At 39.7% G+C, this 17,292-nt stretch overlaps 1 protein-coding gene across 1 annotated transcript in view; it reads left to right on the forward strand.

The window, feature by feature from the left end:
* The window catches only part of tdp1 (tyrosyl-DNA phosphodiesterase 1), a 74,838-nt gene that overhangs the window by 12,512 nt on the left and 45,034 nt on the right, over positions 1 to 17,292 (forward strand). The window contains exons 8-13 of the mRNA XM_029729400.1: positions 830 to 1,000; positions 1,194 to 1,272; positions 1,428 to 1,604; positions 11,886 to 11,934; positions 12,235 to 12,301; positions 14,771 to 14,878. Coding sequence (XP_029585260.1) covers positions 830 to 1,000; positions 1,194 to 1,272; positions 1,428 to 1,604; positions 11,886 to 11,934; positions 12,235 to 12,301; positions 14,771 to 14,878 — 651 coding nt within the window. The remainder of the gene's footprint in view (positions 1 to 829; positions 1,001 to 1,193; positions 1,273 to 1,427; positions 1,605 to 11,885; positions 11,935 to 12,234; positions 12,302 to 14,770; positions 14,879 to 17,292) is intronic.

Genomic DNA, 17,292 nt, shown 5'->3' on the forward strand with positions numbered 1-17,292 from the left:
CAACAATACTGTGTAACTCTGGTAGGGCAACATCTGAAAAATAGCGCCTACTTGGTAGTGTGTACCGGTGCTCGACCAGTCGGCAAAAGCCAACATCATCCACGACAGAGAATGGTTGATTGTCAAGGGCAATGAATTCCATTATCTTGGCGTTAATGGATTTCGCCTTTGAGTTGTCTCGCTGAAATTGTCTTACTCTTTCAAATGACTGCTCGACTTGAACTTGTTTAGTTGTTGGAAGTGTGCGCTTAGTTTTTTGAATTCTTTGTGCTTTTGTTCTAAGTAGTCGCTGAACGTCTGGGGGTGAATCACCTTCAAATGAAACTTCAAGATAGATCCACACAGCAGACATTGTGGGCTAGGTTAGGAATGCTGTGTTGCACGTGTAGCGCTGTATTTTTCGTGCCGTCATTACGTCATCTACCTACGTTATATAGGTATGCACGTCAGCTTTGACATCGCCGTTAAACTACACATCAGGCCGATGTTAGCATTCTTTATGCTCACCGATATATCGTGCATCCCTAGTCACATCACACACGCTTGCAATGTCTGTCACCCCACCCTGGCTTTCAGCCTCTCTCATGCTGTGGATGACTAAGGAAATATTATGCAGGGTGTGTTGATGTTGTGAGATTGTCTCGCTGTGTTTATTTTGTTTAGAATGATGAATGAAAAACACGTAATTGATCCCCCTGAGGGGAAATGCAGGCTCATGGGGATTCATCAGAACACTGATGACTAGGGGTTGTATTATTGTAATGTGTGCAGTAATATTTATCAGATGTTGTATTGTGACAGTATCTTTCTCTGTGTGTGTGTGTCTCAGGTTGTGGATGAGTCCTCTGTATTTACGGTTACCCAAGGGGAGTCCAGAGACAGCGGGGGAGTCTCCCACCCTTTTCAAGCGGGACCTCCTGGAGTACCTGGGGGCCTATCGTGCCCCTGAAATCACAGACTGGATCCAGAGGATCAGAGAGCATGACCTGTCTGAGACCAGGTGAGACTATGTTGAACGATGATCATGTTCTATTGGCACGACACAGCTGAAAACATTTGACACATATTAGGTACTAGCGTGTCCATAATAACTCATTTTTTTTTGGGGGGGGGGGGGGGGGGGTTTCCCTACTTCATGCCAACTGAACTGGACCCATGTGAGATGTTGACAGCTCCTCCTCTCTTCTCCTCAGGGTGTATCTGATAGGTTCCACTCCAGGGAGGTACTTGGGCTCAGACATGGAGAGGTGGGGTCACCTGAGGTTGAGAAAAGTAAGAGTTCTTCTCTTGCTTCTATCTTATACATTATGCTCTATATCGGGGTTGGATGGCTGCATTTTGTTTGCAGGCTTTTGTTCCAGCCCAGCACTAACCCGTGTTTTCCTCAGTTCTGACCCTGTCTCTGTCTCTCTCTCTCTCTTGTATAGCTGTTGCACGACCACACACGGCCCATCCCCAACGAAGAGAAGTGGCCTGTCATTGGTCAGTTCTCCAGCATCGGCTCCATGGGGGTGGACAAGACCAAGTGGCTGGCAGGGGAGTTCCAGCGCACTCTGACCACCCTGGGCAAATCGTCTCTTCGCCCAGATCCCCCCATGCACTTGGTACGTTCTATAAAACACCCATATTGTACTAGTCCCCCTCTGTATATATTTAGTTGGTACTTTCCAAAAACCTGCCACTGTAACTCTATCGTCTCTAACTGGCCACACTAGAGAGGGTGGCAATCAGCACCGGCCCTGAATACACAAGGGTTCGAAATTTGGTTAGTTATGACAGTGACTCAATTAGCCCATGTCAGCAAACATTTTTTAGATTGGTAAGTTAGTATCTAAACCTTGTTATAATTATGGCCAAATTACCAACCAGACACGCAGGGCACGTGCCCAGGGGCCCTGACCTCCAGAGGGCCCCCATTTTGATTTTGTTAGTCACTCTCACTCAGATATCATATTAACATGGCATAAGTCATGGAAAAATGTGTAGAATTGCAGGAAATTAGCTTTTAAACTGCAAAAATGTCTCTACCCCATGGCAAAATGTGTACAATTGCATGATGTTAGTTATAAAGTTTCAAAATGTTCTCTCTGCCCTTTGGCAAAATGTGTAAAATTACAGAATTTGCCTTTAAACTGCAACATTTTCTCCTCTGTTAAGAGGGGGGTCACTATAATGTTTTGCCAGCGAGGTAGGGGGCCCCCCCAACCAAATATCGCTTCAGGCCCCCAAAAGGCTAGAGCTGGCCCTGGTGGCATGCAATGATTTATATATACACTAGATGACTGATATTGGGCGCTGCTCCTTTCTTGTACTTGATTGATGAATTAAGGTCACTGATTAGTAAGGAACTCCCCTCACCTGGTTGTCTAGAGCTGTGTTCGAATACCCATACAAACATACTGTATACTACATACTTAATGAGTATATACAAATACATATACTATTAGTTAATTTTAGTATACTGTAAACGAACAGTATCCTTTCAGTTGAGCGTACTAGTTGATGCTGTTGCTATGCAACCTCTTGCTAGCTTGTTAGCATAACATATTACTAGCTACACATTTTACAACTTTGGGTGTGGTCTTAAAACCTTTTAGGGACAGACGTTCCGCTAGCGGAACGCCTCACCAATATCAAATGGTAGAGCGTGGCGCGAAATACAAATACCTAAAAAATGCTATAACTTCAATTTCTCAAACATATGACTATTTTACACCATTTTAAAGACAAGACTCTCGTTAATCTAACCACATTGTCCGATTTCAAAAAGGCTTTACAGCGAAAGCAAAACATTAGATTATGTCAGGAGAGTACCCTGCCAAAAACAATCACACAGCTATTTTCAAAGCAAGCATATATGTCACAAAAACCAAAACCACAGCTAAATGCAGCACTAACCTTTGATCTTCATCAGATGACACTCCTAGGACATTATGTTATACAATACATGCATGTTTTGTTCAATCAAGTTCATATTTATATCAAAAACCAGCTTTTTACATTAGCATGTGATGTTCAGAACTAGCATACCCACCGCAAACTTCCGGTGAATTTACTAAATTACTCACGATAAACGTTGACAAAAAACATAACAATTATTTTAAGAATTATAGATACAGAACTCCTTTATGCAATCGCGGTGTCAGATTTTAAAATAGCTTTTCGGCGAAAGCACATTTTGCAATATTCTGAGTAGATAGCCCGGCCATCATGGCTAGCTAATTTGACACCCACCAAGTTTGGCCCTCACCAAACTCTGATTTACTATAAGAAAAATTGGATTACCTTTGCTGTTCTTCGTCAGAATGCACTCCCAGGACTTCTACTTCAACAGCAAATGTTGTTTTGGTTCCAAATAATCCATAGTTATATTCAAATAGCTCCGTTTTGTTCGTGCGTTCAGGTCACAATCCGAAGGGTGACGCGCGAGTGCATTTCGTGACAAAAAAATTCAAAAAAATTCCATTACCGTACTTCGAAGCATGTCAAACGCTGTTTAAAATCATTTTTTATGCTATTTTTCTCGTAAAATAGAGATAATATTCCAACCGGGCGACGTTTTATTCTTTTAAAGGCTGAAAGAAAAAAATGGAGCAGTCTCGTGGACGCGCATCTCCAGTGTCACTGTTCCCAGCCTGACCACTCACAAACAGAGCTGCTGTACTTCGCCCAGAGACTGCAGACACCCCATTACACTTTCTGGCGCCTTCTGAGAGCCAATGGAAGCCTTAGAAAATGTCACGTTGCAGCACAGATGCTGTATTTTTGATAGAGATGCTACAGAAGGACGACAAATTGTCACACAGGGCACTTCCTGTATGGAATCGTCTCAGGTTTTGGCCTGCCATATGAGTTCTGTTATACTCACAGACACAATTCAAACAGTTTTAGAAACTTTAGAGTGTTTTCTATCCAAATCTACTAATTATATGCATATTCTAGTTTCTGGGCAGGAGTAGTAACCAGATTAAATTGGGTACGTTTTTTTATCCGGCCGTGAAAATACTGCCCCCTATCCCAAACAGGTTAAATTCAATCTGGAGTGCCAGAGTGTTGTCAAATTGTCAGTTTGTAAATTCAGAGCGTTTTGCTCTCTGAGCGTTCAGAGCGCACACTGGACGGAGTAGGGTTGATCTGAGCGTTCTGACCTTAGCTTGGGCGCTTGACTGCCGTTCTAACTGGCTAACGTTGGCTAGCTACTTCCAAACACAAATGAGAGAACACCTCACTCTGACCATTTTACTCACCCTAGCAGAGCTGGTTAGGCTGTTTTCATGTTATCCAGAGTGTGGTGACTAACTTTGCTGATGTTTACTGACACCGGCCGTATTCAACGAGGGTTGAGTGTTCGTAAATTCATCAGTTATTCTGCGCTCTGGTACACTCAAACGAGAGTGCTCTGAAATCGGAGCAGATAGCCCGAGAGAATTTACAAAAGCACCCGAATGTCCATTGAGAACGCACAACGACTATACTATTTAGCTAAGCTAAGAATGACGGGAATAATCAAGTAAATAAAGATTGAGTAGTTACCCTATAGTTAATATACTGGCAAGTTTGATGTATTAGTAGACAACTAAAGTTAGATAGCTAGCTAACATACCGGTACATATTGCTGTAATGATATGTGGTTCGTTATGATAGCGTAGCTAATAAATTGTCAGCCAACATAACGTGTAACGTAACTTATTTGAAAAGTCATTACTTTATTACATTGCTCAACGTTTTCTAAACATTTGTCATAATTAGTTAAAGCAATGAATTTGTATCTGCTCTCGTTGGACTTCGGCTGTATATATTCAGCAATTTTCTTCAAATCGCCAATTTCAAACCACCCATTTTCTGAAGAATTGCATGATGGGCTCTAAAAGCACGGAAATAGTGCCACTGCTTGTATACTTCGTATTTTGGCTAATGTATTACAACATCCGGGAACTTTTTGGCATACTAACTATATCCATACTCTGACCAATAAGCATGCTATATACTCAATTTACATCACAAATAGCACAGTTATTGCGGTTAGTATGAGTATTTGAACACAGCTTAGGTCTTATTTGAAATGGAAAAAGCCAAAACCAGCAGACACTAGGCCCTCCACGGAATGAGTTTGACACCCCTGCCATGCATAATGTTATCGCCCCCTAGCGGCCATTCAAAATATTGTACAAAAAAAGTAGAGCGAGTGAGTAAGCCTGGGCTGCAGTCTCTGCTGTCCTCAAAACTGCATAATTAGAAACTGTTTTGCATTTTATCCTCATCCCTTTCTCTTATTAGGCCTAGGATACTATATGTGTTGTAGGTAAGGTTGCACATTGCTAGAATAATATGGCAATAATATGCCAACTACGCATTTCTTTCATAAGCTTCCCTCAGCTGTTGCCTAAATTATTTTTCTTTTGACTCCTCATCAGATTTTTCTAGTATTGTTTGCTCAATTTCACTTCTTGTGACCTAAAATATTTTTTATTTGAATAATTTGGAAAATACTTTCATTTGTCTTAATGCTGTTATGATATTTCAGTTAGTAGGATTAGGCTTTTGGCCGTCTGGTTCGCTATGGCAAGGAAGGATATTTTTTCTGGTCTTGTATGCATAATTCCTGTCCTATAATGCTTTGCTCAGCTGTAACGCTTGTTCAAATTTCTCATTAGATTTTTTTTATCTTGCTGTTCTCATTATTACCTTTTGTCTTCCCATGTTTTGGGGTTATTCAAAAACAACTTAACTTTCTGAGAGAGCCTAGAACTCTGTTAGATTCATTTGTTTGATCATGAAATAGCACGGCAGGAGAAATCTAGCCTGCATTAAACTAAAAGTGGCTTAATAGGCCAAGTCATGTTCATATAAAATGGAGAGAAAATAGAAAATCCCTTGCTTTGTGTAAATACAACATATTTATTAAAATGGGCTATAGGAATATAGGCAATTTACACAATGTCAGCCATACACTGCCCTGCTGTGCACTGCATCAGCACCGCTGCTTAATCCAATTCTGATCAGAGTAGTTGTTTGATTTTTTTTTTTTTTTTTTGTGATTTTAAAAAATAAACTAAAATCCAAAGCTCTGCCATGTCAGCATTTTTTCCCCCCGAATTGGTACAGTAGTCTAGCGGCCAGCTATCTAAAATTGTAGTAAGCATGGTCGAATTACCGACTGGGGGGGGGGCCCATTGATCATCAGCTATATTAAAAACGGCAAACATTTGTCTCCACCCTATTGCAAAAAGTGTAGAATTGCAGGAAATGATCTGTAATACTGTTCATTTTTCTCTCCGCCCCGTGGCAAAATTAGTAGAAGTTTTTGTGTGGGTATGGATGTGGGTACGCAGACCCACGAGCCACCGCGGCCCCTCATGAAGAGTTCCAATTCATCAAAGTTGCCCATCCCTGCCTTAATATATACTTTTTAATTATATTATGTAAGCTAAATATAAAAATAAAACATTAAATATATTAAAATATTTTACTTAATGTATAATTTTGAGATTACTAATGTTACTGTCCCCACCACAACAACAAAAAATACTTTAAATACATATAATTTTGTCCTTGAAACATTTTAATTGAAATACTGTATAATTCTATTCATTCCTATAGAGGACTGCTCCTACTGGGGAGTGACAAAATGGATTCAAAGCTTCTCAATGGCCAATACTTAGCGTCAGCAATCCAGTCTTTATCTAGATCATTGATGTAGCATTAAAGCAGTACAGTGCTTTAAAACCACACATGCAAATATTATTAAAGTTACTGTATCCACTCAAGACTCAGGTGCCTTAGTTAAAAGAACAGCATTGGGCTAGAAGAGCACTCAACACACCATATCTTCTTAGGGATTCTTCTTTTTTCAATTTTCGCCTAAAATGACATACCAAATCGAACTGCCTGTAGCTCAGGCCCTGAAGCAAGGATATGCATATTCTTGGTACCATTTGAAAGGAAACACTTTGAAGTTTCTGGAAATGTGAATTGAATGTAGGAGAATATAACACAATAGATCTGGTAGAAGAAAATACAAAGAAAAAACAAACCGTTTTTTTTCTCTTCACCATAAAAGGTGAATGATGCATGTTTTTAAGGTGGCGTTATAATGCTCGTTCCCCCGTGCACCGTTTTACGACATGTCTGATTTTATAACGGGAAACGTGTATGTATGGCATGCACCTGGTTTATAAATCAAGATCTTTTTGTGGTGCGCAGTCTTTTCAGTAATGGTACATGTAGAAATTTAGTGTAAAATTAATGCAACTGTTTTTAAATGATGCTCCTGGCCTTTAACTCGGGGTCCCCGCTGGTTTCATTAAAACTATCATTCAGACGAGGTGTGTGTGTGTGTGTGTGTGTGTGTGTGTGTGTGTGTGTGTGTGTGTGTGTGTGTGTGTGTGTGTGTGTGTTAGAGAGACCTGGGTGGAATCATTGGGATGTGTGGTTTTTGGTGTGTGCGTGCTGTTTTGTCTCCTTGTTTGTGCTAGCTCGAGCACAATCTATGTGTGTGCGTTCACCTGCGTTTGTGTGAGGATCTTTCCTCTGTTGTGCAACCCCACCACATTACCTGACAGAAATAGATCATCTTATTTCATCTCTATTCTACATATTGTTGTTTACTAGTTATTATGCGAAGCTGTCCCAGTCTTCTGAACACAATAATGTTGGGACATGAAATTGAAAGCAAACAAGTGACTGCTGTAACCTACTTACTGCAAATGCATCAACAACACAATGTTCCATATCGTTGTATTCCTATTGTATGGTGTTGTATTGTAGCGTTCAGTAACATCAAATTATTCACGACCATGATTCGGAAATAACTGAAATGATAATGTAGAAACATTACCATTGTGTTATCAGGGTACGTCCAGTTTTATAATATTGTTGTATACAATGCCTTCAGGAAGTATTCACACCCCTTGACTTTTTCTACATTTTGTTGTGTTACAGCCTGAAGTGTAAATTTAGATTTTCTTTTACTGGCATACACACAATACCCCATAATGTCAAAGTGGAACTGTTTTTTTTATTTTTTACAAATTAATACAAAATGAGAAGCTGAAATGCTTTAAGTAGTTAAGTATTCAACCCATTTGTTATGGCAAGCTTAAATAAGTTCAGCAGTAGAAATGTGCTTAAGTCACGTAAGTTGCATGGATTCACTCTGTGCATAATAATAGTGTTTAACATGATTTTTGAATGACTACTTAATCTCTGTACCCCACACATACAATTATCTGTAAGGTCCCTCAGTCGAGTAGTGAATTACAAACACAGATTCAACCACAAAGACCAGGGAAGTTATCCAATGGTATGCAAAGAAGTGCACCTATTGGTAGATGGGTAAAAAAAAGCTGACATTTTAATATCCCTTTGAACATGGTGAAGTTATTAACTACACTTTGGATGGTGTGTCAATACACCCAGTCACTACAAAGATACAGGCGTAGTTCCTAACTCAGTTGCCAGAGAGGAAGGAAACCACTCAGGGATTTCACCGTGAGGCCAACGGTGAATTTAAACACTCAAATGGCTGTGATAGTAGAAAACAACTACAACAACATTGTAGTTATTCCACAATGCTAACCTAATTGTCAGAGTGAAAAGGAAGCCTGTACAGAATACACACATTCCAAAACATGCATTCTGTTTGCAATAAGGCACTAAAGTAAAACTGAAAATAATTTGGCAATACAGTGTTTGGGGCAAATCCAACTCAACACTGAGTACCACTCTTCATATTTTCAGGCATGGTGGTGGCTACGTCATGTTATCGGTATGCTTGTCATTGGCAAGGACTAGGGAGTTTTTTATGATTTAAAAGAAGCGGAGTAGCTAAGCACAGGCAAAATGCTAGAGGAAAACCTGGTTGTCTGCTTTCCACCAGACACTGGGAGACAAATTCACCTTTCAGCAGAACAATAACCTAAAACACAAGACCAAATATAAACTTTAGTTGCTTACCAAAACGACATTGAATGTTCTTGAATGGCCTAGTTACAGTTTTGACTTAAATCATCTTGAAAATCTATGGCAAGACTTGAAAATGGCTGTCTAGCAATGATCAACAACCAATTTGACTGAGCTTGAAGAATTTTAAAAATAATAATGTGCAAATATTGTGCAATCCAGGTGTGCAAAGCTCTGAGAGACTTACTCAGAGAGGCTCACAGCTGTAGTCACTGCCAAAGGTGATTCTAACATGTATTGACTCAGGGGATAAATACTTATTTAATGAAGATGTATTAGTGTTTTATTTTTCATATAAACTCAGCAAAAAAAGAAACATCCCTTTGTCAGGACCCTGTCTTTCAAAGATAATTCGTAAAAATCGAAAGACACTGAAGCAGCAAACTTTGTGGAAATTAATATTTGTGTCATTCTCAACTTTTGGCCACGACTGTACATACAGTTGAAGTCGGAAGTTTACATACACCTTAGCCAAATACATTTAAACTCAGTTTTTGACAATTCCTGACATTTAATCCATCCTAGTAAAAATGTCCCTGTTTTAAGTCAGTTAGGATCACCACTTTACTTTAAGAATGTGAAATGTCAGAATAATAGTGGAGAGTGATTTATTTCAGATTTTATTTCTTTCATCACATTCCCAGTGGGTTAGAAGTTTACATACACTCAATTAGTATTTGGTAGCATTGCCTTTAAATTGTTTAACTTGAGTCAAACGTTTCAGGTAGCCTTCCACAAGCTTCCCACAATAAGTTGGGTGAATTTTGGCCCATTCCTCCTGACAGAGCTGGTGTAACTGAGTCAGGTTCCTAGGCCTCCTTGCTCGCAAACGCTTTTTCAGTTCTGCCCACAAATTTTCTATGGGATTGAGGTCAGGGCTTTGGGATCACCACTCCAATGCTTGGACTTTGTTGTCCTTATCTTATTTTGCCACAACTTTGGAAGTATGTTTGGGGTCATTGTCCATTTGGAAGACTCATTTGCGACCAAGCTTTAACTTCCTGACTGATGTCTTGAGATGTTGCTTCAATATATCCATGTCATTTTGCTTCCTCATGATGCCATCTATTTTGTGAAGTGCACCAGTCCCTCCTGCAGCAAAGCACCCCCACAACATGATGCTGTCACCCCCGTGCTTCACGGTTGGGATGGTGTTCTTCGACTTGCAAGCCTCCCCCTTTTTCCTCCAAACATAACGATTGTCATTATGGTCAAACGGTTCTATTTTTGTTTCATCAGACCAGAAGGCATTTCTCCAAAAAGTACAATCTTTGTCCCCATGTGCAGTATCAAACCGTAGTCTGGCTTTTTTATGGCGGTTTTGGAGCAGTGGCTTCTTCCTTGCTGAGCGGCCTTTCAGGTTATGTCGATATAGGACTCATTTTACTGTGGACATAGATACTTTTGAACCCGTTTCCTCCAGCACCTTCACAAGGTCCTTTGCTGTTGTTCTGGGATTGATTTGCACTTTTCGCACCAAAGTATGTTCATCTCTAGGAGACAGAACCCGTCTCCTTCCTGAGCGGGATGACAGCTGTGTGGTCCCATGGTGTTTATACTTGCGTACTATTGTTTGTACAGATAAACGTGGTACATTCAGGCGTTTTGGAAATTGGTCCCAAGGATGAACCAGACTTGTGGAGGTCTACAATTTTTTTCTGAGGTCTTGGCTGATTTCCTTTGATTTTCCCATGATGTCAAGCAGAGGCACTGAGTTTGAAGGTAAGCCTTGAAATACATCCACAGCTACAACTCCAATTGACTCAAATTATGTCAATTAGCCTATCAGAAGCTTCTAAAGCCATGACATCATTTTCTGGAATTTTCCAAGCTGTTTAAAGGCACAGTCAACTTAGTGTATGTAATCTTCTGACCAACTGGAATTGTGATACAGTGAATTATAAGTGAAATTAATCTGTCTGTAAACAGTTGTTGGAAAAATTACTTGTGTCATGCACAAAGTAAATGTCCTAACCGACTTGCCATAACTATAGTTTGTTAACAAGAAATTTGTGGAGTGGTTGAAAAACTAGTTTTAATGACTCCAATCAAAGTGTATGTAAATTTCCGACTTCAACTGTGTATGTATGTATGTATGTATGTATGTATGTATGTATGTATGTATGTATGTATGTATGTATGTATGTATGTATGTATGTGTATATATATATGTGTGTGTATATATATATATATATATATATATATATATATATATATATATATATATATTAATTACACAAAATATATTTCTTCCACGTTACCAGATTATTTTGTGTAGATCGTAGGAAAAAATCCCACTTCGTAACACATCAAAATGTGGAAAAAGTCAAATGGTATGAATACTTTCTGAAGGCACGATGTTATATCACTTCCCTGCATCAGTTCAATAAAATGTCTTCCTAGGGATTTTTTGAGAATTTGTCCCTTTTGATGGTCTGTGTCCCATTGATTAGTGCTCCTTATGGATCTTTCAGCAAATGTCAGCTGAAAGTCAGGGCTCCACACTGAATCTCACCCCCTGTGACTGTTTCTTACAGACAGATAGACAGAGACATTTGGCCATCTAATAATAGGCGTTGATAGACAGACCTAGCTCAACCTTGCCTATTTATTCCTGTGTGTGTGTGTGTGTGTGTGTGTGTGTGTGTGTGTGTGTGTGTGTGTGTGTGTGTGTGTGTGTGTGTGACTCTGTCTGTAACTGTGAGGCTTGTTGTGAAGAGAGACCACCCCCCCCCCCCCTGTTAACCAACAGGCTGTATTCATCTGGTCATAGTCTGCTCTCTGTCAGGTGCTCATTTGTGAAGCTCAAGACATGGCTGCTTTCCTGGAGGATGAGGAGGTTGTGGTCTGATTTGGTTTACATGTGTGTTCCCCAGCCAGGTATTTGATACATGGTGTGTTAACATGTGTTCCATCTTCCACAGATCTACCCGTCAGTGGACGATGTGAGGACCAGTCTGGAGGGGTATCCAGGTAAAGATTCAGCCACACTCAGACCTCGCAACACCAACTCACTTTCTCCTGTTCCTCTCCTCTTAAAGTCAAAGCTTACAGTGGTGTTGTGAGTAAGCATTACTGTAGTTATCAGAACCAGGTGCAAACAGGATTTTAGTCTTATGACATTGTTATGAATGCTATATGAAAGTTTCACAAAGGCTTTAATGTAGTATTGTAGTTCTTGACAGCATCATGGAAGATTTCTGATGTTATTATGAAAGCTTTATGACATTGTTACGAAGGTTTTATGAACTAACAGTGTAATTGTCGTTCCAGCCGGTGGCTCTCTACCCTACAGCATCCAGACTGCTCAGAAACAACTCTGGCTCCACAGCTACTTCCAGTAAGTCAAACTACTCTCTTCTACGCTATTACCACAGATAGAACAAGGAGCCAGATGTTTCACCGGATGTACAGTACCAGTCAAAAGTTTGGACAGACCTACTCATTCAAGGGTTTTTCTTTATTTTGACTATTCTCTACAATTCATCAAAACTATGAAATAACACACATGGAATCATGTAGTAACCAAAAAAGTAGCCACCCTTTGCCTTGATGACAGCTTTGCACACTCTTGCCATTCTTTCAACCAGCTTCATGAGGAATGCTTTTCCAAAGGAGTTCCCACTTATGCTGAGCATTTCTTGGCTGCTTTTCCTTCACTCTGCGGTCCAACTCATGCCAAACCATCTCAATTGGGTTGAGGTTGGGCGATTTGTGGAGGCCAGGTCATCTGATGCAGCACCATCCCTCTCCTCCTTGGTCAAATAGCCCTTACACAGCCTGGAGGTGTATTTCGGGTCCTGTTGAAAAACAAATGATAATCCCACTAATCGCAAACCAGATAGGATGGTGTATCGCTGCAGAATGCTGTGGTAGCAATGCTGGTTAAGTGTGCCTTGAATTCTAAATAAATCACTGACAGTGTCACCGGCAAAGCACCATCACACCACCACCTCATGCTTCACGTTGGGAACCACATATGCAGAGATCATCCGTTCACCTACTCTGCGTCTCACAAAGACACGGCAGACCCAGCATCTCAGACATACCATAAACGTCGTTTTTAAAACTGTGTCAATCACTCAATATTGAGAGTTTAAATAAATGTCATACCCCCAGAAAACTAAGACCATCCTCATTTCAATTAACAGCAGCATACTTATTTTCAAAACAGTATTTTTCCCACGGTTGCATTTTGAAATGTTGCACAATCAGAATGCATTTTTGCCTCCATCTAAATAGAGTGCACAGGGAAGGGGAGTGCGAGCAGCTCGCTCATCAGCGCAGCCAGCTCTGGCGAAACGGGCACTGTCATGGGCAGAGCAGGCACTTTCATGGCAGGAATCAATGCACTTTAATTTAGCTGTACTGTTTGACCATGGTAACCATTGTCAATTGTGGCTTTAGCCGGCCAAAAAAATAAGACGTTTTGAGTGAGTTGACCAGCTAGAATTTGAGACTCGCACAGACGCGAGTCTGTGAATTGCACAGCCAAGTCAAAGGGATGCAAAATGCGACTAAATGGTCCCAGTCTGGAACCCTGGTGTAAGCTGATACTACACTGTGTTCAGAAAGTATTCACACCCCTGGACTTTTTCCACATTTTGTTGTTTTACAGCCTGAATTTAAGAGATTTTGTGTCACTGCCTACACACAATACCCCATAATTGTGTTTTTAGAAATGTTTCCCGATTTTATAAAAATAAATAAAAAATGTCTAAAGCTGAGTTGTCTCTAAATATTCAACCTCTTTGTTATGGCAAGCTTAAATCATTTCAGGAGTAAAAATGTGCTTAACAAGTTACATAATTAATAGCATGGACTCACTCTGTGTGCAATAATAGTGTTAAACATGATTTTTTAATAACTACTTCATCTCTGTACCCTACATATACAATTATCTGAAAGGGCCCTCAGTTGAGCTGGGAATTTCAAACACGGATTCAACCACAAAGACCAGGAAGGTTATCCAGTCCTTGTAAAGAAGGGCACGTATTGGTAGATGGGTAAGCATTTAAAAAAAGCAGACTTTGAATATCCCTTTTGAGCATGGTGAAGTTCTTAATTACACTTTGGATGGCGTGTCAATACACCCAGTCACTACAAAGACACAGGCATCCTTCCTAACTCAGTTGACAGAGAGGAAGGAAACCGCTCAGGGATTTCACCATGAGGCCAATGGTGACTTTAAAACACTTTAAAGGCTATGATAGGAGAACTGAGGATGGGAGGTTAGTATTGTGGGGTAACTCCACAATACTAACCTAATAGAGAGTGAAAAGAAGGAAGCATGTACAGAATAAACATTTTCCCAAAAAAATGCATCCGGTTTGCAACAAGGCACTAAAGTAATACTTCAAAAATATTTGTCCTGAATACAAAGTGTTATGTTTGAGGCATATCCAATACAACACTCGCAATGATCAACAACCAATTTCACAAAGCTTGAAGACTTTTGAATAGAATAATGGGCAAATGTTGCACATTCCAGGTGTGGAAAGCTCTTCGAGACTTACCCAGAAAGACTCACAGCTGTAATCACTGCTGAAGGTGCTTGTACTAAGTATTGACTCGGGTGTGTGAATACCTATGTAAATTTGATATTTCTGTTTCATTTTCAATAAATTAGGATACATTTCTAAAAACATGTTTTTACTTTGTCATTATGGATTATTGTGTGTAGATGGGTGAGATTTGTATTTATTTAATCCATTTTGAATTTAGGCTTTAACTCAACAAAATGTGGAATAAGTCACAGTATACTTCTACCCAGAGCAAATGATGTACTTACGTTTTTTTGTGTGTCTAGTCGCTGGCAAGCTGAGACGACGGGGAGGAGTCACGCCATGCCGCACATCAAGACTTACATGAGAGCTTCGCCAGACTTCACACAACTAGCCTGGTTCCTTGTCACAAGGTTAGAGGCCTGCTTCTGTATGTGTGTATGTGAAAAGTCTCGAGTCCACAATATGACTTCAAACTCAAGACAGGCAGTTGCCTAGGAACACCCCTTACCAGCTGAACGGGGAACAATTTGTGTCACACACACACACACACACACTCTTTAAACGGATGCCCAATTAAGAGCATTGTTTCCCCAAAAGGCTGTTGGTGTTTTGATGTTTTGGGGATGACCCAGATGATTTCACCATGAAAAGGCAGGAAAAACCTTGAAGGAAAATGGCTAACATCAACACCTCAGCATGGTTGTTGATTTCTTTTACTTCATGATCAGCACCACCACTCGCTCACTCTGTTTCTATTCGTCATTTATTTATGATCACACCGCTCTGATCCTTCTCCTGAAAAACTCCTCTCCCTCTCAGATCTGCCAATAGAGTCTAGCAGTCTAGAGAGGAGTGGTCTGTTTATGTACTCTGCTATCTGCACTTATCTCCCCATGTACTGATGGCACCATTACAAACGAGCCTGTATATTTACCCATCATATTCTGTCTGTGGTACCTTATCGCTAATAGGCCGTAGTTCCCTGTCATTTTAGACCTGGTTGCCTAGCAGCTAAATGGTAACCTTACTCGGTGATTCCTCACGAAACTAGAACAAAAATGGCAATGATTTTGGGGATTTTCACGACATTTAATCCATAGAAGGGTTATTTGGGGGAAGGATTATTGACATATATTTGACATTTGTATCTTAAAGCATAATTGAGAAATAATTATTTGAAGTTGTAACCTTTTTGGCCGTACCCAGGCCTCCTTTGAGACTCCACATTGTTTCATCTGTAGGTGCTACAATGCAAAAATGTGTCATGACGCTTTACCGCTTCCTCTTTATTGCAACTAGTATTTTGATTTCAATGACAATTTACTTTTAAAAAATTATATTGAAAAATATAAACATGAATATAGAAAATATACCATAAGCACAAGAAGTATGAATGCTCTGACTTCTGCGGAGGCAGCATCGCAGTAAATGCCGTACGGCCATGCGGAGCATGCAAATCACCAACCGAGGGTGACCATTTTCACATTCACTCTGTTAGTAATTCTTACAAATTGGATCATAACTCTAAAAGTAGCATAGATCCCACTCTGGATCTTTGATATATGCACATAGAGTATATTATGTTCAACAAAATGTTGACAAATTAGCCAAATCAACAAAAAAAATATTTTCAATATTTCTGTTTATATTGTTCAATATTTATAACTTAATGTAAGAAAATTATGTTAATCTAAATACTACTGATTGCAAGTAGTGAAGCTTAATGTTACACCCATTTTTGCTTTGTGGGACGTTCCACGAAATAGGTGCCTTTTTGATATTTTAAGTACAAATTATGCACCAATATTGAAATTTAAAAGCTTGTTATATTAAATGAAGTGGACTTTAATATAAAACACATGGAGAATTCAATAAATCAAATTTTTCCCCCCCACAAACTTAATCCAAAAATGTATCAAGTTTCACCATCATTGTAAAGGCCTTGTTATTTTGCTGCTTTGACAGTCATTGCTGAAGGTTTTTATTTATATTTTTCTGATTAGTAAAGCATTTACGTCTGTCCCTCATTTTAAGGCCAACCCTGTTATGCAAACAATTTACCCATTAGAATAATGAACCATTCAGTTAAATGATTCACAGCCGATGACGACATTTGGGTCATCTGAACAGCATGGTGGGAAAGGATGTAACTTCTCTCTATTTGGTCTATTTATAATTGTTTTATCATCTTTGGCTGAGGTGGTTGAGCTTAACACGTCAACCCTGTTCGCTCAATTAATGTTAGGATAACTTTAGTTTGATTACACTTTTCATTATGTGTGGAACATATGTATATTTACTATTTTTATGAACACCATGCGGTCGCATGCTATTCAGCATATGAGGACTAATGGCCGAGCTTCACCTAAAACCTCAACCCTGTTATCGTCAGCCCTGTCAGTTTGACACAAGGGATACTTGATCAATGAGAAAAAGTTGGAATTATCACAAACATGATTTTAAATAATATACTAAACAAAAATATAAACGCAACATGCAAAAATGTCAACTATTTTACTGAGTTAGAGTTTCATGATTTAACTACTCATGGTGTGATTGTGATAACATACAGAAACTCAAGTCCTTTTGTTCACCCGACCTAGAATACCTCACAATCAAATGCCGACCGTATTACCTCCCGAGAGAATTCTCTTCGGTTATAGTCACAGTCGTGTATATTCCCCCTCAAGCCGATACCACGACGGCCCTCAAAGAACTACATTGGACTTCATGCAAACTGGAAACCACAGGTTATTGTGGCATTTATTGTAGCTGGGTGTTTTAACAAGGCAAATCTGAGAAAAACGCTACCGAAGTTCTACCA

This window comes from Salmo trutta, chromosome 33 (assembly GCF_901001165.1).
Source record: "Salmo trutta chromosome 33, fSalTru1.1, whole genome shotgun sequence".
Lineage (NCBI taxonomy): Eukaryota > Metazoa > Chordata > Actinopteri > Salmoniformes > Salmonidae > Salmo > Salmo trutta.